At 41.4% G+C, this 25,333-nt stretch overlaps 1 protein-coding gene across 1 annotated transcript in view; it reads left to right on the top strand.

Annotated features, from left to right (window-relative positions):
- Positions 1–1,640: 1,640 nt before the first annotated feature.
- The window catches only part of VPS54 (VPS54 subunit of GARP complex), a 48,269-nt gene continuing 24,576 nt past the window's right edge, over positions 1,641–25,333 (top strand). Inside the window, exons 1-9 of the mRNA XM_054290149.1 lie at positions 1,641–1,721; positions 2,075–2,157; positions 10,444–10,605; positions 11,447–11,688; positions 13,112–13,190; positions 16,525–16,559; positions 17,854–17,985; positions 20,386–20,771; positions 24,605–24,731. Of these exons, the coding sequence (XP_054146124.1) occupies positions 10,470–10,605; positions 11,447–11,688; positions 13,112–13,190; positions 16,525–16,559; positions 17,854–17,985; positions 20,386–20,771; positions 24,605–24,731 (1,137 nt within the window). The 5' untranslated portion in view covers positions 1,641–1,721; positions 2,075–2,157; positions 10,444–10,469. The remainder of the gene's footprint in view (positions 1,722–2,074; positions 2,158–10,443; positions 10,606–11,446; positions 11,689–13,111; positions 13,191–16,524; positions 16,560–17,853; positions 17,986–20,385; positions 20,772–24,604; positions 24,732–25,333) is intronic.

The following is a 25,333-nucleotide window of genomic DNA, read 5'->3' as shown; positions in this document are numbered from 1 at the left end:
CCCATCCCCTCCCATCTGTTTCTTTGCTAGTGGAAAGAGGTTATATAGATACTCTCAGGTCCAATTCCAGAAGGTCAGACTACTCAAAGCAAACTGTGAACTCTGGGCAAATCCAAACTTTCCAGCTCAATTGTGAGTGGTTGCAGGAGCCATGGAGACACTCCCAGCCAGCTGGCAGCAATGCTGAGGCAGGAATGCCATCCTCAACCCACACAGCCAAGGATTTTTTTCTGGCCCAAGAGCAAGTAACAGAAAGCAGAACCCTGGGGAGGACAGGGCTAACACCACCTCCCTCCTACAGCCTCTACAATTTCCTCACCTTTATCCATGTGACTAAATTTTGCAAGCTCAGTCCTTCTGCCGTCTGGATCAATACGCAGCAATCAGTTTTACATTATGTTCATGATCTCTTTGCTCACTTTATTGCTGCCGTGTCGTATTTTAGAGATTAGGAGTCAGGCAGACTCCAACTATTGTGACCCCCAGGGGGAAAAAACCCCAGAAAAACCCCAAGCCACCATGTTTTGCGCAAGAGGAGCGTCTGAGCACATCGGAGGCTGCAAGGCACAAAGAGATTTCTTTGCTGTGTAGGGGAAAATATACTATGAATATATTGTGAGTGACATTTACAGGTTGCTGGAGGGAAATCCCCACTGGCTTCCTAACAAGCATTTAATATTTAACATAGTTGTGTTTTTTGACTGCTCTTGCTGTTCTAGCTTCCTATGAAGCCTGTTCGAGCTGTGCTAATATTAACTACATTTAGCCAAGGATGGAATTCTGAAGCATGAGAAGATATATTTTTATTTTCCAAAGCATGTCTATGAAAGGTATAATGGATGGTCACTGACACTGAAGCCCACGGTTATGAAGTAATAATAATATCAAACTAGTCTGTCTTTCTGGTAGTGTCACATTTTTGCTCTTTAAACTCAACTTTATAAAGGGTGAGCATCGGTCAGGACATACACATCTCTCAAGGAAGTCATCAAGGAGTTCCTGACCCTGGTGATACTTATTTGGGATTTACTGGCTGAGTCCACAGAACAAATTGTACCGAACCAGCCTCTGCCAACCTTGACCACCAAGGAGAAAACAACATCTTCAGCCCAGTCTGTCTGGGCCAGCACCAGATACAAACACGAGTTAGTGAGCTGCAAACCCAGGCGTGAACCCGTGTAACCCATGGATTTCCACACTCGTGCCCATAGCCACACGCTTATGCTATTAAATACAGCCGGAATCGCTGCTGCTAATAATCAGAGTTTCCCTGTGTTTTCTTGACTGGCACAGCGCTACGGCCGAGAATTTAAGCCTGTTTAAGGCACGATCAGGCACGAGGCTGCTACTGCTTCAGTGCGACCCAACGCGCCCCTCTATTCCAGCAGCCTCTGTGGCCTGAGGAAGAACTGCAGCTTAAAATATAAATCTGACTCAAACCGGCTGCGGAGCGCCCGTGGGGGGTTCGGTGACGAGGGCTCCCAAATGCCGGCACCGCGGGCCCCCACGGGACCGGCACCGCAACCCCACGGCGGGCGGCAGGCAGCGCAGCCCCTTCCGCCGGCCTCGGCCGCGGCTCCTCCCCCGGGCGGTGGCAGAGGCGGGGCCTGGTTCCTCCCGCCGCCGCCGCCCGGGCCCTTCCTGCGCCGCCCTGCGCGGGGGCACCGACGTGTCGCGGCGGAGGAGCCGCGCTAGGCCGCGCATCCCGCTCGGCGCCCCAGGTACAGCGTGGGGGGCCCGCCCGCCGCCGGCCCCGCCGCCTCCCGCCCCCGCCCGCCGCCGGGGCTCCCCGGGGAGCGGCCGGGAAAGTTTAATTTCCCCGGGTGCCCTTTGTGTGGGCGGCCCGGGCGGCCTGGGCCGGGCGGCGGAGCGGAGGGACGCGAGGGGAGGTGGGCGGGGGGGCTGCCCGCGGCCCGCTTTCCTTCCTTCCTTCGTTCCCTCCCTGCAATTCCCCGTTCCGAATTTCCATGGTAACCCCCGGTGGGCAGCGGGCGGTGCCCGGCGGGAGGCGCGGGGAGGGCGCGGAGGTGTCGGCGGGAGGCCGGGCCTCCCTCATGCGGTCACTGTCCCGCAGGTCCCGGCAGCATTCCCGACCATGCCACGGGGAGAGATATGACGACGGCCTCCGGGAGATACTCCTGGCGTGTTCTCCATAAGGTATGGCCGGCTCGGGAGCTAACGCTTCGAGCAAGTATTCAGTGTTGGCGCATGGCAGCCAGGAGAGACTGGGATGTGGAGCACTAAAAGGGCTGGTTTGGTTCCATAAGCCGTGTAGGAAGGCGATGGTTCCTGGGTTTGTAGATGATCGTAAAATTGTGTGTTGGGGAGATTAATTTCTTGCATTTCTTTACTGTAATTTTTCAAAGACGGTATGTGATGTTGAGAGAAGTACACATATAGGGGTATAAAATACCAACCTTCTGCAATCCCAGCAGAAGCTTTCCCCTTCTGACTGCCCAGTTTAGGCCTTAGTATGTCGCTAAGTCCCTTTTTCTTCTCCGTTATTCTTGTACTCTCTAAATACTTAGGATTTCTGTTGCAGGACATAGAGTTATCACAATCCAGCGTAAAAAAATATAGAATGCCTGTTTTAAAGTTCATCAAAGTAATTACTGGGCTACAGATTTGTTTTTTTGTTGTTTTGTTTTGGGGGTTTTTTTTGAGTTCCTATCATAGGTGGTGTATTGACTTTCCTGTCTTACCTGTACTGATGAAGTCCTGAATGAGAAGTCCTGTGGACTTGTGTGGCTGTTGCTGTGCAACCCTGCTAGAAATTGCTCTCTTACTCAAAAACCCAAGTGCAGTGTGTTAATTGTTGTAGTGGCTGCAGTAATTACTGTTGTGACATGAGAGTGAGTGTGACTCTTTGACACACTCCAGTGCAGACAAAAGGCCTTGAAATGCTTTGGGCATTAGGTTGGTGTATCTGTTGGGTAGAACAGTGCCCAAAATGGACTGACAGACAGGAGATCCACGGCTGTTCACGAAAAAGTCACTGGGCAGCCTCACCAGTGAGGCCAGGAGGTTGCACAATGAGAAGCATCTCTACCTCTCCTATCCCATTTGCCAGTAACAAGATCTCTCCCAAGTGTCCCACTGTCTTCAGCACCATCTTTCTCTCTAGTGGGAGTCTGGCATGTGTGCAGGAATCTTGCCTTGTTGACGAGCACAAACTTCATGGGAGGAGAAGGAGGTGCACATTTCCAGTGTTGAACAGAGATATTGTTTGCCTGGAAAATGTCAGGCACTGCTAGAAATGAGTGGAGAAAGCTGAGTGCAGGCTTCTCTTTGGCAGTTTGAGCAGGAAGAGGTTGGGAAATGGAATCATGATCATGTAGGTGTTGTTTCTTCTTTTGGGGCAGCAACTCTGTGAAGAAGCCACTTCTGCTTTCCTTCTCCAGAGTGTGGGGAAAATGAGGAGCTGTGAGCCTGAGGAAGAGAGAAGGCCCATAAACATCATATTGTCCTTCCAGCTGAGAAGCTCACAATTTTTCTTTGGTTACCTTTTTTTTTTTTTCCCTTCACACTTTGTTTATTCTTGTCTTGTTTTATGAATGTAGCAGAAAGAGTGAGCAAGTGAGCATGAGTGTGGATGTTCTATGCACATTTTTCTGGGGCCTCATATGAGTAAGTCCAAATCATATTTACCAGCAAATCTAGGATTTGTCTTAATATTTCTAGCTTTTTGCACCCACCTCACATAGGTGCTAGATTAAAAAAAAAAACAAAACAACAAAACTGAATATTCTCAGCAGAAGGTAAAGAATTGTTAACATGGCTCCTTCATACTCAAAACTGATAGGTCCATGTACTGATCAGGTGTTCCAAGTTACTCATACCTAATAGCTTGAATATCCCAGCTTTTTCTCTGTCAGTCTGGTTCTTAAATTTAAAAAAAAAAGGGTGCCCTTTTGGATGTGTGTGGGTGTGTGTTAGGGCTAGATTATTAGAATTGGGGTAGCATGTCTGGCACTTCGCAATATGTTGGAGAGTTCCCATCATTTTTATACAGTCACTGTAAGACTGTATACAGCAGTATGGGCTTTACACAGCAGTGTAAGACCTTCTTTTTGGTTTTGGCATTCCAGGTGTAGCATGACCATGCTGGGTTTTATGCTGTGGAATTATTTATTCTTTTTGTCAATGGAAACTGTTTAAGGGATAAAAAGGAAGTGATGTGAATAGAGGTGATCAGTTTTGTTTGATCTTCTGTTGAGCAGGCATTAATACCACAAGGATGTCAGCAAACATGGATGGCATGCTCTGTTGCTCACCAGGTTAAAGTTTGGATGTTCTTGTTTGCAGAGTACCTGCCCTGTAGAGTGACAGTGGACTGGCATCCTGTGTCAGGACTTGATGTGAGGTGCACTGGGCCTACTTTTTGATAGTCTGGCTGCAGCTTTATGCACAATGTCAAACTCTGGAGTCTTTTTATGTGGCTCCCTCATAGCCATTTCCAGTTCAGGGCTTGGATAAGGCTTTGGAACACATGATTCCCATGGAAATTCATATTTTTAGGGAGTTATTTTCTGATGGACAAGAGCCTGGTCCTGCTGAAGATGGCAAGTGGAGGGGCTGTACAGGGATCGTGCTGTTGACACAAATTGCCGTGAGCATCTTGGACTCCTTTTATACGTCAGGACCTCGGTGTTGGGATTTTTGCTGGGGCTGGTGCAGTTCTCCACATGTCACTGCTCTGCAGTCTCTACCTTTACCAGACTTGTGGCAGGAATGGCTGCTGGGGCTCCTTGGTCTTTGTTCAGCTGTGTGGACATCTCTGGAGCTCTGTAAGATGCTGGTATTTCACTGTTTGCCAAGGGGATAGTGCACACTGTAATGCTGATGCCTGGAAAAAAGGGTACAAAGAGACTTCATTCTCATCTTGTGTGATAGTGTGGGCAACTAACCACAAGGCCTTTTCTGACACATATTTTTACTGCTTTGATGATTGTTTCTGAACAATTCTGAACCTCTGGTGTGGAAGAACTGGGTGCATAATGACCTAAATAGCTGTAGGTAGGTCTGTTTCTCCAGCACAGAATCTGCCTTCTGATTTCAAATTAGCGTTCAGCATTGGGAGCTTGGTTTTCCAGCTGAGAGGAAGTACATTTGCTACAGTGGGTACATCACAAGTGTTTAGGATAATTGTTTATTTGGTACCTGAATGAAAGTGAAATGCTACTTTCCAGATAGTTTATCTAAAAGGAGATAAATTGCTTTCCAGTTTTTGACAAAATGTTTACACTTGTGGATTTTATTAAATAACAAGATGTTATTCAGTGATGGGACCTTTTGGGATAATTCTTTTCAGAGGATTTTATTCCTGTGTTTAAAGAAATGAAGCTCAGCTAAAGCTTTTTAAATTTTTTTTTAAATCTGCTGTTCATGTGGCTACAGCTGGGAAGGGCAAAAGAAACCAGTACAAAATGTGATAATATGAAAGTCAGATGTTGTTTTATCCTGGCCCTGTAGGCTACCCATGGTGCTTTGCAGTGGAGATGCAGCTGTTCTGTTCTTTCTTTGGAGTCACTACTGTTTTTTCTTTCTCTTTCCCTGTTTGAGGAGAGTGTTTTGAGATGTTCTTATGAAAGAGACAATTCAAGGGGAGGGTGGTGGCATTACTCTTTGGGCTATTCAAGAGTTTTTGCTTTTCCACAGCCCCTGTTCTGCACTTTGGTGGGAAAGCAGCACAGTCTGAGGAATTACAGAGTCTGCTGGAGCATAACAGCAAGTGTGGCTAAGCAGGCCTGATGGGAAATGCAGATAACTTGTACATGGCTTTCTTGTTGGGTTGATTTCATCCCAGCAAGGCTAACCTGGATGGTCATCAGTGATGCTAACTTTGCAGAGAGGGTACACCCTCAGTGTGAGAACATGAGACTGGGGATAATGTTGGGGTGTGCAGAATGCACTCAAATATGTGGAGATTTTTTGTGAATACAAATACAGTTATATTTATTAGGCTCTCAGAGAGGCCAGGCTCATGTGGCCTCCTCTCTAAGTTGTGTGAAGAGGTTTTATGTTGGAGTGTGCTCCAAATGCAGGTGGCCTGCCATGGGGACAAGTCACAGCTCTCCTCTGACTCTGGCCTCATCATTGCCCTGAGAGCCATCACCTTCCTCCCCTGAAACCCCAGGGTGGAAGTAGGGGCTCAGAAAGAGCTTGGCTTAGCAGAACAGCTCCCACAGCTTTAACCTCAGTCTCTGAAACTGCTTAAATGTTTCTGCTTCAAGCTAACCTTGGCTCCCCTGCTGCAGCAGGGGTGTCTGTCTCAGGGCACTGGGAGCAAGCATGGAAATTTCAGCCTGAGGAATTAGCTAGTTGCTAAAAAAAGTGAAAGCTTGCACTAGTGCAGTCTGGCTCACATTGTCTTACAAAGGTGCTGTGTGCTTGGCTGGTACCATGGTTTCCCTATTACAGGGTGAAATCCTGCTGATTTAGAGCTCTGTAGTAATACATAGGGAAAGCTCAACCTTTGAGGACAGAGTAAATATGTTAGGCCAATAACAGTATGCCATTTATTAGCTGTTGAGGTCCTGGAAGCAGTCCCTTGTGTATTTTTATCTTTTAGTTATATTTCAGGAATGCTTTTCTTTAATAAATATCTTTGGTATTTATCACATCTTCTAGAAATGGTGCAATATCTTGCTTCAAAATAGCTTCTTGCTATTTTGACTTGTGGGTGGCTTCTGATAGTTTTCTCTTCCAAAGCATGTTAGGTAGCCAGAAGAGTGCTTGAAATATTTTAATTTCACTCTGTTGTTGCCAAAGCCATGACAAGCAGCAGGAACTTTAGCATGCCATTTGTGTTCACAGAGAAACTTCTCCTGCCTTACCTTTGGGATGCAGAGCATACCCCTTGAAAAGTGCCTGCTGGTGTCCAGGTGTGGCTTGTTGTGGACAATGGGGAATGCTTGAAGGAAAGCTTGCTCAGTGTTGCATGTTCAGTTGGAACCCTGAGGGCTGAGTGTCTCTTCTTAGCTGTCACTATTTTTGAAGCTGAAATAAAATTTGGAGAGCGGAATCTATAAATGATATTGGAAAAGCAAAGCATGTGAATAATTACACTCAGAATATGGGAAGGCAGTTTCTGAAGAACTTCTGTACAAGTCCTGATACTTAGAAAAACAAGCACATTCTCCAGAGTTACAACCACCCTGTGCAATCACTTCTGAGTAATACACTTTGTTGTTGTTGTGCTCTCTTCCAAGAGCTGAAACCTCGGGTGTGAAACTCCAGAGTCACAGCGCAGTCATCTCAGAAATAGCCTCATGTGATTAATGCAGTGCTGCCTCACAGAGCTGCTCTTTGCTGACTCTGCAGTGCCAGGCCTGTGGCTCTTCTCTCCTCACCACAGTGTTTTGTTCATGCTGTGTTGTACAACTGTGCCATATTGTACTTCCTGAGCGTGTTACTGAACAAGAATGTGTTTAAAGAGGAGGCTGTAAGTTGAAATACAACTCCTTGTGTGCTCAGACTTTAGGAATACTGTCAGTTCAGATAATCAAAGCTATTTTTGTTGTTGCCGTGGCTGATTTGGTTTAACTTCAGTGGTATTAAGTCATTACAGTGACAGTGTAATTTAATATAATATTTTTAAATAAGGAAATTAATACAGTGTGTACAAAACAGATGTAATATATTGAAGGCATGTTGCAAGTCGAGCCATAATCCTGGGTTCCAGGCTCCATCACTACTTTTGTGTCTAACCTCTAAACGTTTTCTTAATTGCATTAGTTTAATATACATTGCTAGACAAAATGTGAGTAAATTATGGTGATTACTAGCAAGAACACAGTTGATCTAACCCATTTTAATTGTATATAATTTAAACACTGATGTCATGAAGTTACCCAGTTGCATATTTTTACTACAGCCATATGTTCTTCTAAGTAAGAGACTCGGGGACTCACCATTTCATAATTGACTCTGCACAGTTAATGCAGTTAACTGCATTTACCTGCCTGTCATTTTGCACAGTTAGTGCAGTTAACTGCTTTTACCTGCCTTTCAGTTGCATGGAAAATAGAATGAGTTAAAATACTCTGCAGCAGTTTTGTTCTGTGTTAACACTGAGTTTCAGTTTTTTTGGTATGTTTAAATCAGCAAATTTGTTTATTTTTGTGTGTTTTAAAATGTTGATTTAGGGGCTAGTTATAGATTCATTTGTCTATAAAATGTTTAGTCGTGGAGCACAAGGAGCTGCTGTTTTGCTGGTGAACAAATTAAAGGTTTTCAATTATGGGTAAGGTTAGTGTACAGAGATGAGTGTAGGGCAGGATTTTTTGCCTTTATATGGGCTTGGCACATATTCCTTTGTAATGTGGATTTAATTCAGGTACTATTGCCCAGTTTTCTTTGTCTTTCTGAAGTTATACTTTGTTGGTCAATTTAAGGACTGCATTTTGAGCAATGCCTGGTTTTGGGCAGTACAGAGATGAGTTTTTTCCTGTATAAATGTGGTTGTTCATTGGGGTTAATTATCCATAAGGTCCTGACTTATGAAGGTACTAGAATAGCTGCTAGCTATGAATAATTTAGTACAGCATCAGATTGCGTGCCACTTCAGAAGGCCTCTGCCTATGAAGCCTTGTATCTTGTTGAAATCCACTCAACAGTATGAAGGTTACTGCTTGCACTGGTATTTTATTGTAGTCTTTCCTTTCTATTTTAAGATTTCTCATTAAATATTTCATGATGATAAGTAATGAAAATACCTGTGCAAGAGTAGGCCAAGCTTGTTTTTGAAATGCTGAGGTGTCGAGCTACTCTTCAGTCTTAACTTGTCTTTGAAATTTCTTTTAAATCTTTGGCTGGCATCACACAGATAGCATTTTCTCCACTCAGATTTATGTAGTTGAGACAATTTATATCCTAGACAATTCTTTGAGATGGTACTTCATTGTGGGGAAAGCAGAAATGCTTAATGAAAGGCTTGCAAGAGTTACAAGATTTCAGTGCTTTCTACAAATTGCTCGAGTTGCTCATACATCTGACTAGAGCAGACTGTGGCTCATATTACAGAGGCTTTTTCAGGAGGAAAAGTGCAAATACAGCACTTTGAAGCAGTTCCAAGTGCAGATAAATTTACTGTATGCCTTTAAGAGACTTGGTCATGGCAACATAGCACTGGATGTGTTTTTTAAGAATGCTAAAATAGGTGTTTTTTCATAATATACTAGATTTTTCACAAAACCACCCCAAACATTTGAGAAGACCTTAATTGAGAAGTTACTTTGGAAATGTCCAGGGAAGAACATTAGCAATAAAAGTAGTAGAGAAAAAGGTTTTTGTGGGGCTTTTGGGGGAGAGAGATTAATGCTTTATGATACTTAAGGAAGACCTGTCAGATGTCTGGAAAGGTTTTTTGTCTGAAGGCTTCTGACTGTTCCCATTCTCTGCTAGTAAGTTTTCCTTGCTATTGACCTCTTCATTGGGATGCTCTGTTATAGGTGAACATCTCTTTTAGAATTGTTTTGTAGGACACTTTTAACAAAGTAGAACCTGTTCCTTTTCTTTTCCAAATGAGATATGTAATATATGTGCTGCTGCTGGAAGCCAACAGGGTGAGATACAGCCATCCCTTGGTGCCTGCTTTAGCACTTGAAGATAAAATTGGCCTTTAATCTTTTTGTGCTCCTTCACAGGGTAGTGAGTGATTGAAGTGTCCATTAAGGGTTAGTAGTTAAATGCTAAGATCTTGCTAGATGTGTTTAATTTCTCCTTAAAGGTGAGGATCCAGACGAGTCCCTTTGAACAGGCACTCCTTGAGCTGTGCAGTTTTAATAAACTCTCAAACCCTAATAGTTGTGTGGTGTACTACTGTCTGATACTTTGATGGAAATGCAGTTTTGTTTACAGATGGAAAAAACTCAGTAAGTTCAGCCCTGGTGTAATATTTTTAAGGCTATTTATTTTCAAACTGCAATCTTAAAATTGAACTGAAAATTAGTGGGACTTTGCTTACTCTGGAGCTTTTTGATCTATGATTTGTCTTCTCTGCACTAATACATTGTGCTGGAATAAATTGTACTTTACTGGGCAGCCATAAAAGTTGAATTGTCAGTTTTTCTGATTCAGGTACAAGGTTTCCTGATATTTGAGAGGAAATTCTATTGTGAATGTATGCACTGTGGCTGCAATAGTTATGGCAAGTAAGGAAGAAGTGCCTGAGAGACTTTTTTTTTTTTTTTTCCCAAATGTAACATTTCCTGGGCACAGCAACAACAAACAGGCTATCCTCCAAACCTACAGGTGTGTGAAGAACAGACCATGAAGTTACATTCTGCCTTTTATTTTTGTGTTTAAAATAAACTTTCTCCTGTTGTTAAAATGTGTCAGTTGAAGTATTGCAGTTGAAAACACTACTGGAGTGTCATTGTTTTGATACAGTGTCTCTCCAGAGCTTTATTAAAGCCTTGATATCTGTTGTTTCCTCTTTAGCTTTTATCAAGTGGTGATTTTATGCAATGGCATCAAGCCACAGTTCCTCACCAGTGCCTCAGTCGAAGAGCAGCGATGCTTTCTGTAGAAAGGAAGCGGACGCCACGAAACGCTTTCGGCCTGTGCAGTCCCTGCCAGACGTGTGTCCCAAGGAGCCCACAGGTAATGCTGCTGTGCAGGCACAGGGACAGAGCAGCTCCATTTGCTGAGCCATTGCCAGCTATCCAGTAATATTTCTTGTATGCCGGGGTAGTGTACTAAGCCATAGTCTTCCAAGCATGCTGTGATTCTTTTTTATACCGCCCAGTGTCCCTTTGGAGCAATAGGAGAGACTATTTGCAGCTTGTTTTAAGGTGTCCCCATTATAGGAGGGACTTTGCTTGCATCATTCCACATTACAGCTATGGTCCATGCTCCATGTAAGCAGAGGGTGTAGTCTGACAGAGCTGGTAGCAGACGTGTCCAGTGTGCTTGGAGCCTGACTGCATTCCTTCTGGGAGACATCCCAGCCCTTCTGCAGGAAGAAGCAACTGACCTGCCTGTAGTACTGAGTCTCTGGTGCTGTTGTTAAACCAGATTTTGGTCATGGTTCCAGCTGTTGTGTTGCACTAAGGCTTAGTTTACACAAAGGAGTAGGTGGGATGGGATCTTAAAAATTATGACATATAATGCTAACGAATTGCAGCTCTCATTCTGATCAAGATCAGATTATTAGAAATATGTTTGTGGTTGGAATCTTTTTCTCTTCAGTAGAAACTAATGTTGAACAAAATCTGTTTAATGAGTGTCAATACACCACTTCTGTGTTCAAAACTTGAGTTGGTTAATCTCACAGAAGAAATGCAAAGTGAAATGTTGCAGGAGAATATCATCAGTCGTTTGCATAGATAATTCTAATCCGTATGTAATTGGTAAAATATGATTTGCTTAAGAGCCACATTTTAGCAAAAGCTTTCAGCTTTGTTTCTCACCCTAACAAACTGTCTTGTCTTTTGTGCTGCAGGCAATCCCAATAGCTTACATGACAGCCCATCTCTAGTTGTGGATCAGCAAAGATGGACTATTTATCATTCCAAAGTCAATCTCCCAGCAGCACTAAATGATCCTAGGTTAGCAAAAAGGGAATCTGATTTCTTTACAAAAACATGGGGAGTGGACTTTGTGGACACTGAAGTCACGCCTTCATTCTACCTCCCACAGATCACCAAGGAACATTTTGCATCATACCAACAGGAAATCACTCCGGTAAGAACCCCCAGTTAGGTGCACATAGTCCTAGGAACCAGAAAGAGAACCTTCTTCTAATTAGATTATCCTGGCTAGTAGCCCACTGTACAGTTAGTTGATAATTTATTTACTTTTTCAGTGTTGTTTGGGTCTTCATTAGACATTTCTGGTTTTATAATCTCCGAACCCATCGTGTGGAAAATGCTCTCTGAATTGTCCTGAGGCAATTTCATGTTATTTTTAACTTCTGAGTACCAAGCTCTGCACCAGGGCTTGCAGTTCATATTTATTCTTTCTGGTTGTTAATCCTTTTTTCCTGTAAGGATTGGGCTCTACAATGCAACATAGCATTCTCAGACCTTTGGATCAAATGACTACATGCTGCAAGGGTTGGGAATATTTTTAGGAGTCTTCAATCTAAACATTGAAACATTTATACATTAACTTCTCAGACTATAAAGAGGCCTATTGTCTTGGTGGTTTCTTTTGTAACAGGGAAGTGTAAGCTACACCTAAGGACACCAGGACCAGTAGGAGACTTCTGCAATCTCTTAAAAATACAAGTGTCAGTAAGTATGTAGTATTTTTTTTAACTGAAAGAACATGTAGAAGTCTCCTGCTGTTCTCTGCTTCCTTGGTTTGTAACTTCCTTATTTTTTTTTTTTGTTGGTTCAGAGTTAGCTGCAGGAAATGTTACTTGTGTAATTATAGTTAAAGACTGTAGAAGGGAATTGTTTATAAATGAACTGAAACTGAACTATTGCCTTTAACTCACATATTCAGCATTTAAAATGTTTTAAGATTTCATCCTTTAAAATTAGTACTTCATGCAGTGACTGCTAAATGAAGGAAGGTTTTGAAACTGGGACCTGAACTGTGATGTATCTTCTTGCAGAAATCTAGTTAACATTGGTGCTCTTTGGAAACATAGTTTATCACCACTATGGTCTCTGGTGGTGTTTCAAATTCGAAGCTCAGCATGATGAAACAAGATATGTGGTTTCAGCAAGGTACTCATTAGTAATATGTGCAAGTAATTTCTACTTCCATCCAATTTGATTTAGCAAGGAAAAAGGATTCTTTGTTAGTGTGATTCCTGGATTAGTCAGCAAATAAGTGTTTGTATATGTAATTACAGTTGATCTGTAATTGTATATCATTATGTGGAGAAGTTATTACACCTCTTCAATAATGTCTGTGTTCATTTTCTCTTGAGATGTAAAGATACAGGAAAAAAACAACACATCCACTGTCGGTAGAAGTTTTTAGTACCTTTCACCTGGACAAACTGTCTGAGCTTATAAGAGGAAGAAAATACTGTGAACTTGCCAGAATTATTTTGCATAATTTAATTGTGTTTCACTAAATGTTTTGCTTCAAATGAAAAAAATCTGGGTTTTAAGCATCAGAATAATTCTTTAATATATTTTCTCTTCTACAGAGAGAGAAGGTTCATGAAAGGTGCAAGAATATTTGTACTCCTAAAGATACCTTTGACAGGACACTATTACACACTCACGGTACAGTCAAAACCTCCTTTAGTCATTAAAAAGTGCTGTCTTTTTGTATCAGTATGTTATAACATCAGTAGCAAGTGTTATGAATGTTACTCATCATTGATTCTATAATGTGCTAATTGTCTCTGTTACTTGCTTGAGATCTTCATGTACAATAATAGCTGATGATTTCTTTGAAACAAGAATTAAAAACTCAGATGTGGTAGGCTGAGAGGTGTTCATGACCACTGCTGACATTTTGTAGGTCAGAATATTAATGATACCTGCTTTTAAACTTTTTCTTGGCATGTTTGGATTTGTGACAGGTCACTGTAGCCCTGGCAGTGTTTTCTTTAACTGCTTTTTATTAAAAGATCCATTGAAACTGGTGTGTCAAATTTGTATCACCTTGGCTTCTCAGTGAAGAACTGCAGTGCCATTCCTGTATCTCTGCCATGAGAGTCATATCATGGCTGAGGTGGGAAATTATAGCTCAAGGTGATGTAGTCTAGACCATCTGCTCAAGCCAGGGCTACCTATGGGAGGACAGTGTCCAGTTGGGTTGTGAATCTCACAGATGGAAGTGACACAATCTGTCTGGGCAACCTGTTTCAGTGTTTTGCCACCCCCACATTAAAATTCTTCCTTGTGTTCAAATGAAATCTTTCATGTATCAGTTTCTGCCCATTGCCTCCTGTCCTGGCACTGGGCACCACTGAGAAGAATCAGCTTTGTGTTCTTTGCACCTCCCCATCAGATCTTTAAGCACATTGACCTTCCCTGGGCTTTTCCAGTCTAAACAGTCTCTCCTCCTTTTTTCTTAATAATCTTTGTGGCTCTTGACATGATTCATTCCAGAATATTTAGGTCTGCCTTGTGCTGGGGGGCTCAAACCTGCACTTGAAGGCTGAATTTCAGGACTTCATGGAAGTGGTTCAACTAACAGGAAACTAGACAGGAAGGAAGGCAAGGGGCAAAATTAAAAAAGAAAAAATATACATAAAAGAAACACTCATAACTTGGAGGAAGTTTTTATTTTATATTTAAATTTACTTTCTCAAAAACATTAGCATAAAAGCGTTCATTTATCAATCTCTTTGAGTCTTATCTATGTCAATGTCTACAGGTAAAACAGCAAAAAAGATTCAGTAGTTTACTCCTTCTTATCAAGTTATTTCGGCTGACTTTCTTCCTCCTCTTCTGTGCAAAAGGAAGCCCTTCTGGGGGTTTCTCTCTATCGGTGTTACTTTGGAGTAGCTGTTGCAGAATGAGTCTGTCTGTGCTGCACACTGAGACATAAACTTTAAGGAATTTAGAGATTTTAGAGGAGCTAAGATTTTAGTTAGAGATAAGCTTTATTGGAGTTAATTAAAATAAGTGGGTAGGCCTTGATGAAGTTAGGAGTCAGTAGTTAACTAATAAGTGATTGCTTGTCAGCACAATGTTTGGTTAGCTGGGTTTATAATGAAGAATATAGAAACTGATAAATAGCTTTTAGAAACATAAGACAATTGTAGGCCTCCTCTGTTCTGAAACCAATTGAAGATGGGAATGGGAGTTCTATCAGTGGGTTCATTTGTCATATTTGCATTGAAAATGTAGAAAGGTCAGAACAAGGAAGACTTCATTTACTTCCTCATTTTGGGACCCCTCCTTGTGAAAGGGTCCACTGACCCATTTCAAGGGACAAACTACACATGCTTAATGGCTTTTGAACTAATTACCATACAGAGCAGGGAATGGGATGTACCAGAGTTATGAATATGCATTTGTGTTTTGGGTATTCAATACTTGTATAGATAAAAGGGCTCTGTAATCACCAGTAAATCACAGTGTGTATTTGGGAGCTATCCCCCATGCTGCCCAGAGTCACAATAAACACACACTTTCTGACTCTAAACTGTTAGAGAGTCTTTCTTTGTCACAGTTGGATATCGGTACTAGATCAATATCCATATTTTTTAAAATAAATCAATAGTGCAAAATCAAAGTGCCTTCTTCATCTTACCTAAATCCATCCTCAAAGAGTATGAGTGCGAGTTCTGTCCTCCCACAGATGAGTGTTTTTAAAAAGAGAAGGTTACAGGCACCAAAGTAACTGGGAGCTGCTTGTGTAGCTGGACAGTTCTTAGTAGAAGCATCATTTGGTAGACTGAAGCTTGTGATTTTCTATAAATTCTGCTGTTGCTGTTTCCTCTCTTCTTCTAACTCCATCCCACAAGACTTAGCCTTTCACTCCTGTAAGAATTGGTCTGTCCAAAGGCTGAGGACAGCAGGATGATTCCAAGGTTGCCTTCTGTACTTTGATACAAATAAAGTAAGAAACAAACGGAGTAAAAACCAAAGAGAGCAGTATGGGAGCTGATGCTGGGGTAGTGTTTGCCACCTTTGTCAGGGTTGAGCAGACTGTGCAGCACAGATATGGGCTTGTTGCTTTTAAATTCCTCAGCTTTTTTGTCCACCAGTGTGCCCCATCTTCATAATGCCCACTAAAGTAATGAGTAAGGGTGGGACAAGGGATTTTGGCTGAATCTCAAAAGTCTGAATTTGCTGTTTAAGTTTTGCTGGGATATAATGAATGAACTCTTTTCCCAGCTCAGTTTTCTCTACAATTTCTTCTACCCTCTACAATTGTCAGGTCAGCATACTCCATGGGAATTGGTGCTGCTGTGCTGCTTGGTCAGTGCTTGGGACTCTGGCCCTAGCCCTTGTTGGCAGTCTTTGTGCATCCAATCTCCAAGTGCCGTGCAAAAGTGATTATATGGGCAGCTTCAGTCTGAAGCATTAAAACTGGGATGATGTTAGAAGGACCTTTTACTGGCCCTTGCCAGTGCACTAATGAATGTGAAGTGCTAAGTGGATTGCTTTGTATGACAATCACTGACACTGCCAAAGCAGCCAAGTCAATCTCCCTTGAGTAGTCTGGGCATGAAACCTGAACTGCAAAGGACAAAAGAGTACTTCAAGGAATCAGAATATTTCAGGTTGGCAGGAACTTCAGAAGGATTTTACTGCAACTGCCATCTCAAAGCCAGCTCAGCTGTGAGGTCAGACCAAGCCATTCAAAGCTTTACCAAGAAAAATAGAAATATCCAGAAAATATCTCCAAATATATATCCAGAAAATCTCTGAAGTACCCAGCCCTTCTGGGCAGCCTGCTCCAATGCTTGACTGTCCTCATGTCATCAAGGTTCTCCTCATGTACAGAAAGTTTCATTTCAGTTTGTAAGCCTGTTCCCCCTCTGTGAGGAGCATGGGATCATTGTCTTGAAAACTTCCTCATGGGATTCACTTGTTCAAGGGAATTGTTTCCTGTTGTTTGCTCATGAATGACTACCTGTGTTTTGTTTCATTTTAGATAAATCCAGGACAGATCTGGAACAAGTACCTAAGGTATGGCTTCTGGGCACTTGGAGCTGTTGTAAGGCTTTCTCACATGAAGTGTTGAATATATGCATGTACTCTGTAGAAATTTTGTCCTCCCTGGTGACTTGGGTTGATTCTCAAGAGGATCTGTAGTGCTCAGAATTTCAAGACTAAGGATGATTTGCTTTGTCTTTTTTTTCCCTATTGTTTCCATGGTCTCAGTTTTTCTCTTAAAGTATAATACAACTACCATTATTTTTTCATCTTTAAATAAATGAAGTTAAGACCTCAGAGCTGAGCAGAATTAGCCAGTCTAGGAGGAAAGGAAAACTGAAGAATTTGAGAAAAGCTTGAATATTACCTGGTGTACAACTCGGCATTAGGTTTAACTACTTGGATCCTTGATTAGAGCTCACTTGCATGTAAGCATGGAGCATACATGATGTGAATTTTTGTGTCAGGTTGACACAAAAGGTACAGCTCCAGATTCCATTTTAGTCTGAATAATTTTTTTATAGGTGCAGTAAGAAGTCAGAGCATTAACATGGGTCAGCATCTCTGTGCCAGTTGTGTGGGCTCTGACTTGAGTAGCTGTCACTGCAGTGTTTAAAGTCCAGGAATAAGAATGCTTGAGTGTGGTGTGATGCTGCAGTCTGTGTTGAACCTTTTAAAATTACACTTCATAAATAAAAGGAGGAGAGTTTTCCTGCCTGCCTGTGAGCTCAGGGTTTTGTCAAGTATAAATAATGTTACCTGAGAGAATTTTAGATGAATAGTTCTCCAGGAGGTGTGGTTAATGTTATGTGTTACTGACTCTTCCTGTGCCCAGCACAGTTGCTACATCCTGCCTAAAGGATGTCAGGTTGAGGCTCTGCTCCCTCCCTTGCTGCACCCTGACAGCCAGCTGGATGATCAGCCTGGTGGGAGCTGTGGCCCCAGGAAGGAGCAGATAGCAGCAGGATGCCCTTGTTAGTGAAGAAGCTTTGCTCAGATCCTTGAGAGGTCCCACCTGCACTTCAAAGCTGCCTATGTTTGCACACTCGGGGTGTTTAGGTCATCTCAGGTGGTTGAATCCATATGTAATTTTGGAGCTGTGACTTGCCCTTTCAGAAGGATATGACTGTCAGATCACAGAAGCTTTTAAAGTACATTGGTTTGTAAGGTCTGGAATGAATTTGTTTGCCTGAATAAATGAAAATCTGGATTTTGAAATCAACAATTAAAGTCTCTGTTAGCTTAATGAGACAGGAGATATGTTTAACTGGGGCAAAAATATAGGGGTGAGTGAGGCACATTTATTTCTTTTGTTTTTCTGTTTCAGATTTTTATGAAACCAGATTTTGCCTTGGAAGATTCCTTAACATTTAATGCCGTTTTACCATGGTCTCATTTTAGTACCGCTGGTGGAAAAGGAAATCGTGATGCAGCTTCCTCCAAGTTACTTCAAGAAAAGGTACAACTTTGACACAAGTTATGGTTATCCATCAGTGCTGGTGGATACTGCAAAGGAACTCCATGGCTGCTGCTGTGTAGTGTTTCTTGAGACATCATTGTGGGCTTTGCTATCTCTCATTTTACATCAGGCTGCAGATTGTTAGGAAATCATGCAGGAAGCACCCTGCTGGAAGAGAGCTCTTTTTCCCTGCTCAGTAAATCTGTCAAATGTGGAAAAAAAGAATCTGTGTATGATGTAACAACTGGCTTTTCACGATAGCTGTGACTTACTGAAACAGCTGGATATGGAGAACTTCAGAGGCGTGGAGTAGTTTTCTTAGGGAGGAAGAGCAGTTCTGTGAGAAGGGAAAGCTGGATTGCACAGGTTGTACACTGTGTCAGACCTATTTTCCAACATCTCAGTGGTTTCTATGCTAAATCCTATGGTGTTTGTGTTTTAGGAGATTGCTCTTTTGTTGTTGTCTGCACTGATCTGTTTTTGCATTTCACAAAGAAGAACATGAAAGCAGAGTGGTTTCTTTCATATTGGAAACAGACGTCTCGTCTTGGTTGGTTTTATCTGTTTTTGCTAGTTATGTAATCGTAATATAGAAAATCTCATAATGAATCATCTTTACAGTACAAATGCCCATAAAATGCTTTTAGAAAATCTGAGTAGTGAGGTACATTAGGAAAAAATAAAGTACCTTAGGAAAAAATAACATGAGATTGTCTGGAATGTGTTTCCAAATTTCTGGGAATTAGTCTTCCTCCTCTCCTGCCAACTCAGGAAGAAGTTACAGGCTCTGCTGGGGGCTAACTCAAAGGTTTGTTAGGTTGTCCTTCACATCTAAAGTTGGAGGAAGGCTTCTTAGGAGTTTTTTGGGGCAGTTGCTGTCTGAAGATGAAAAAGCAATGTCTGGCATATGCTGTGAGATTCCCAAAATGTACCTGGAAGCAGCATGGACACTCAGAAAGGAGTTGTGTTGAAGCAGATCCAGAGCCCTCACTGATGCAGAGGAGTGAAAACACTGCTTCATATGACTGAAATGAGCCCACATTTGTTGTTTTACTTTTTAAAGCCTCTGAGCTGCACGAGGTTTACACTTACCACATGTAAATATGCACCCTGCTGCTGTAATTGTCCCTAGCTCCAGGCACCATTTTCCAACAGGATTTTGAAAACCTTGTCTTAAGTAAGATCTTTTGGACTGCTGTTGATCTACTTCAAAAATTTCCTCATGGTGTTTTCTTCTTTACCTCCTCCCATGTGTTGCCCTACATTGGGATTGTGAGCTTTTTGAGGCAGGTGCTGTTTGCTCTGTTTGTTCTACTTTGTTTAGCATAGTGAAGGGACCTGGGGCATCTGGTTGGTACAATCACATAAATAATTGTTTGTAATAGCCCTTTCTCTGATCCCTGTGTCAGAGTCTATCTTGGCTTTCCCTGTGGCTAGGTGTGTCACAGCTGGTTGGTGGAGGATGCTTTTGATTAAATTAGATGTGAACAAAAAAGAGGGTTTGTATGTTGTATAAATCCCTAGTGTATCCATGGGAAACAGCATGAAAATAACTCCAAGAAGGAGACATTCTCCAGCTGATTTCCTTTCCATCTCTGGTTGGCCTTTTGGAATTCAGCAGGAGGTTTGAATGCTTGGCACCTCTGAGAAACCAGGTCATCTGAGCATTAACATTCTGACGAGCATCCTAAAGCCTCAGTCCTTAGAGTTTGCATATTCAGTTTAAGCCAGAACACAGAGCTATTATAGTGAAAGAATCAGACCAGCACAGTGGTCTGGTAACTGTTGGACATAGAGAATTGGAATTTCAGGTTCTGAACATGTGGGTGTACTCTGTCTCTGGGAATCCCACAGTGCCAGCACACAGGAAATAGGCTTAGTACTAATTCCAGCTGGTTGTCAAAAGTACAACTGCAGCCAGAGACACTCTGGAGATTTTTGTACAAAGAAGGTATAACAGCTTGTTAAATAAGCAGAGCCATTCCAGTGGTGTGTCATCAAATATAGTGGCTGCAACTTTATCAGCTTCAGTGACCCAAATTTCATAGCTTATCTGAATGTATATATTGTTGCTTGCAAGCCAGTATCCAGAGCTGTCTCCTGGTTATTGCCTGTATTCTGTGGCCAGTGTGCAACCATGTGGTATAAAACTTTGAGTATTGTAGATTTATTTGCTTTTCTCACTTTTTACTTTCAAGCAGGAAAGGCATCAAATCAATCTTTCCACAGTGATTTTGAGTTAATTTAAAAATAAGTTACTAAACCAGAATGACAAAGGGATTTAACTTTTTATTAGCAAAATTTCCTTGTGATACAATGAGACAAATACTCTGAAAGTGTATTTGCATGATGATAAAGCTTCCAGGTCATAACAATAATGTTGATTTTTCCTCTTCCCAGCTGAGCCATTATCTGGACATCGTGGAAGTCAATATTGCTCACCAGATTTCTCTTCGTTCAGAAGCATTTTTTCATGCAATGACCTCACAGCATGAGTTGCAGGACTACCTCAGGAAAACCTCCCAGGCTGTAAAATTGCTTAGAGAGAAAATCTCTAAAATTGATAAAGTAATGTGTGAAGGATCGCTTCGAGTTTTAAGACTGTCACTCACCAGAAATAACTGTATAAAAGCATACAATAAACTGAAGCTAATGGCTACTGTACACCAAACACAGCCCACAGTACAGTTGCTGCTCTCCACTTCAGAGTATGTTGGAGCTTTGGACTTAATAGCAACAACACAAGAGGTGTTACAGCAAGAGCTTCAAGGTATTCACAGTTTCCGGTAGGTAACCATGTAGGAAATACATGAAATTCCAGCAAGAGAGCTGGAATGTGTTGAGCACATTATGTTGGCTGAAGGGATTTGTTCCACCTTTGTTCATTCATTCTTAGAAGACCTAATACAGAAGGTATAAAATGTAAGTGTGGCATAAGCAGTGTGACTAATGCCTTTGCCAGAGATGGGATGGGGTTTTTTTGGAGTGGAATGAAATTTTGACATGTAAATGCTTTGTCCTCTGTTCTGGTTTACAGATGTTTTAGGGTTGCAGAGATGAGAGCCAAGCTGTGGCTGGACTTTCATCTTGCATGGCTTCTAGCTGAGAGGTGTTTTCCACATGGGGGTCTGCCATGCTCCTGCAGGCAGCACCCCAGGGATGGGTCCTTGGGCCTGTGTCTTTAGTGGCTGACCCGGGCTGCAGTTGTTAAAGGAGCATGCAGGAGTTTTAGCACAGCAGAATCCTTCTACTTGTTGTAAAATAAGCTGTCATAAGGTACAGGTTCTTTAAAAGTGGTGCATGCAAAGCTGCCAGTGTGGCATGATGCTGGCAGAAGCAGTGTGTGGTTAAATCAGCTCCAAAGCTTGCATCAGCCAGCTGAGGAGCTGTGTGCTGAGTATTCTGAGTTGATGCTGGGTGAGGGGTGCCTTGTTTAGAGCTTTTGGGGTTCTGCAGCCCAGTGGTCCACAGCTTGCCTAATGGAGACATGATTGCAGCTCAGTACCTGCAGCATGAATGTTCAGAACTTTCTGTAATTACTGCTCTTGTCCTTCTCTTTTGTCAAGTTCCTAACACATCTTCTAGCTAGTTCAGAAAAACCTCAAATTTTACATAGAAAACATCTCAGGAAAAAGTCAGAGAAAAAGTATTAAGAATTAAAAAAAAATTTAAAAGCGCTAATAAATTATTGGGGTAAAGTTGCTGTAACTGTTTTTGTTAAAAAGCCTAGAAACAGACCATCTAAAAAGTGTAGTGTGTCTCTCTTCAGATGCCTCAGAGCAGTTTGTCCTCTTTAGTGTTCCTGCTATCAAGCACTTGATTCTGGTGCCCAGCCCTTGAGTGAGTCACCTTTGGATTGACCTTGGTGACAAGTCAGTGCAGTTCTACAGCCCTGTGACAGCATCACTCAGAATCAGCTGTGTTCTGCAGCTGGGTGACCTGTGTGCTCTGTCAGCAGAGAGTGCCATTCTCTTGTCATTGATTGACATGATGTCCCAAGAATGTGCCATTGTTTCAAAATTACCCTCAGGTGTGGAACATATTTAGATAATCATCTTGTCTGTAAAGAATAATTTCTGTGAGCAAAGCTTAGCTGGTTGTTCTGGTAGTTACAGACAGTGATGTGTGTGGGAAATGGCCTCTCTGCTTTGGAAGTGAAGGCTCACAAAGTTGAGTTAAGAGCTACCTAACTCATGTACCCCACCAGAAATGCAAGTGCAGCTGGGAAGCCCAGCACAGTTTCCAAATCTCACAGTGGCCTGTGTATAAGCTTTTGTGAAGAAATAATGTGCAGTGGAAAGATGGAAGTCTTGATAAAACTTCTCAGTAGAATGTAGTGTTTCTAAAAATAAATAAATTTTAAAAAAATCTGAATTGGTGGCAAGCATATATTCTTCAGTTTTTCCTAAGAAATACCAAAGATATCTTCTTGCTTTATTCTGAGCAAGAATGATATACTTGTCAAGTGAGTTAAATACCCAGTTTATTTAACAAGATACTTCCAAAGTAATAACACATTTTCTAAACAATTACTATTTTTTACTAAATATCTGATGAAAAAACTCCCAACATCTTGTTTTAGTGTTGCCATGGCAGCTTGTAGAATTTGGTGTTTTCAATTGAGTCATGTCAGAATCATTCAATATAAAGCAGTAAGAAAACAACACAAATCATAATTAATATTTCCCTTGTCATACTGTATGCAGAGAAAAATGTTGTTTCTAGTTGTAGCACAAAATGAAAAAATCATAAAGGTTGTGTGAAATAATATATTGGTGTCTTTAGTCTGGGTTACTGTCACCAATGATATGTGTCAGTTGTAACTGCTTGCTACTATAGGATAGAATTAAAGTTTTAGAGCTCTAACCTTTTCAAGTTCACCCTTTTAATTTTACAAAAGAAAGCTGAAGTGTTAATTAACTTAAAAATCTGTGAAAACACTTTCTGCATCCTTTTCACAGTCCTTGTTGGGGTGATGGAGATACAGTGATTTTGTTTGTTGGGGGGGGTGGTTTGGTTTTTTGTTTTGGGGTTTTTTCCCCACAGGTGTGCTGGCAAACCACACTTTTGCAGTATTTTATTCAGTAAAAGCGGATACATGGAAAAACAGTTCTCCTTTGTGTATTTTAAAAGAATCTTTACCCTGCAGTTGTCATTTTCCACAATAGAGTTGTCATATTCAGTATTCATTGAAAGGGTCTGATGTGTGAGTGGTACCTGTTAAAAGATAATTACCAAGTTGTTTTTCTGGAGTGTGAATTAAGGTTTGACTTGTTCCTGAATGTTTCAGGTTGGAGGGATTTTTGTGGCTGCTAGGGACTGGAACCTCTTGGACAAAGTGTTGAGGGCCACTGCTGGGAGCTGTTGTTGGATGTTTCCATAGCTGAGTTTTGAGAGGGCAGGTTTTTGGTGTGTTTCAGTGCAGTTCAGCACAGAAATAATGTACCAAGGAGCATCTTCATGCTTATCTCAGTAACAGCCTTTGTCTTGTGGCTCCTAGTCCTGCAGTCAGTGCCTATGATGCAACTGGCTTGAATTTTCTACAGGCTATTTTTATTTAAATTAGATATTTTGAATATGTTTGCTTTGTCCATTCCATTGAGTTATTGAACAATTTCAAAAGCAGGTACATCCCTGGTCATCCTGAAATTAAAATAAGTAAGTTAATCTGCTCAACTCAGATCCAGCAAGATTCCTGGCCTTCAGCTCAGTGCTGGCTCTGTCAGTTTCTGCAAGGAGGAGGAACCAGGAGTCATAACTTGTGACAGCAAAGGATCCAGCTACACCAGCACTGAATGAAAGCCATGTTCATAGCCCCCATTTTGTATCTAGGCTTATCTAAAATATCACAGCTCCACTTAATTCTGATTTGCAAAGTGTCTGTGTTTGTTTGGTTTTGTTAAAGAAAAGGCAGTCTGATTTTTACTGATATTTGTTCCCAGCTGTTAGTGGAAGTTGAAAAGCCTGTAGTGTTTGACATCTCTGAAGTTCACACTTTTAAAGGGTGGTTGACATTTCTGATGTGAGAAATTCCCTTGTGGTTCTGTATGACAACAGACTGCAAAATATAGTCTAAAATCTCCCATACTTGGGAAAAATATTTTTCATTTAGAGTAGCATAAAATATGGCAAATTTAAAAACTCCTATGTATTCTTTGAAAGCAATCCTGTCATGTGAATTTAATCTGTGATCACATCAAAAGTTCAAATGTTTGAATTAGAAGAACTTGTGGACTGATGATCTGAGGAACTCAACAAGCAAAAGAAGTATTCCTTCTTTTTAACACCTTTATGCTGACAAGCAGGGAGTATTCTTAGTTCTGGTTCATCTCATTGGGCAAAGAGGTACTTGGCACCTTCCAAAAAAAGAAAAAAGCCCTACTTCCAAATTTTATCCTCCATCAATATTCAAGTCCATATGTTTTGGTGTAAGGTGACAGTGCCTCTGAAAAATGCATGATTTCAGCTGCTCTGAGGAGTGAAACATTGGAGCCTCCCATTAAGCCAGCATTGATTGCATGGAAATTTCCTGCTGGGTGGTTATTTTCTTCAACTGTGAACTAATGATTCGTTTTCAGGTTGATTATTTAGCTCATATCTCAATGGCTGTTTTTCTTAGGCATCTTGGCTCACAGCTTTGTGAACTGGAAAAGCTGATAGATAAAATGATGATTGCAGAGTTTTCAACTTATGCTCGCAATGATTTAAATAGACCCCTAGAAGATGATTGCCAAATTCTAGAAGAGGTATGTCTGTTATTGAAATTAACTGTCTCATGAATATGTTTGCATCTTTAACATACTTAATTGGCACCAACAAATTCACTCAGGTCTCTAGTAGCAACACTATAATTTTAGACTATTTAACTTCTCATCCACACCTCTCCCCGCCCATTTATTTTTGTGCTTGATAAGATTAAATAATTCTAATTAAACTCTGAACTGCAATCGAGGCCCACTTCATTTTTTCAAAATAATCCGTTCTCTTTTCTGTGATTAAATGTATACTGAGTTCACTTCATGAACCTAAGCATGTAAGTGGAAAAGAACATGGACTCTGATCTACTTGGTTGTAAAAACTTAAGTTTTGCAATGAAAGCTGATATTTGTGTGTTGTTCTCATTCTGTCTCCCCATGGTTTTATGGGTGCTTATACCAAGCATATGCTTGCCCTGAATGCATGCTTTATTCCCTGTAAATATAGATATATATTCCTCATTCCTCTGAAGATCATAAGCATATGAGGATTAGGCTATTGTGGTTGCTTTCTAGCCCAGAAAAGATTTTTCTGGATTTTGCCTGTAGGGCTCTTTATTAATTGCTAGAGCCTATGACCTGTTCAGCCTTGT

The sequence above is a fragment of the Melozone crissalis genome, unplaced genomic scaffold (genome assembly GCF_028551555.1).
Source record: "Melozone crissalis strain CALT ecotype California unplaced genomic scaffold, PUWL_Pcris_2 ptg000081l_1, whole genome shotgun sequence".
Classification (NCBI taxonomy): Eukaryota; Metazoa; Chordata; class Aves; order Passeriformes; family Passerellidae; genus Melozone; species Melozone crissalis.
Note: the sequence above shows the minus strand (reverse complement) of the source record. Positions and strands in the feature narration are given on the sequence as shown.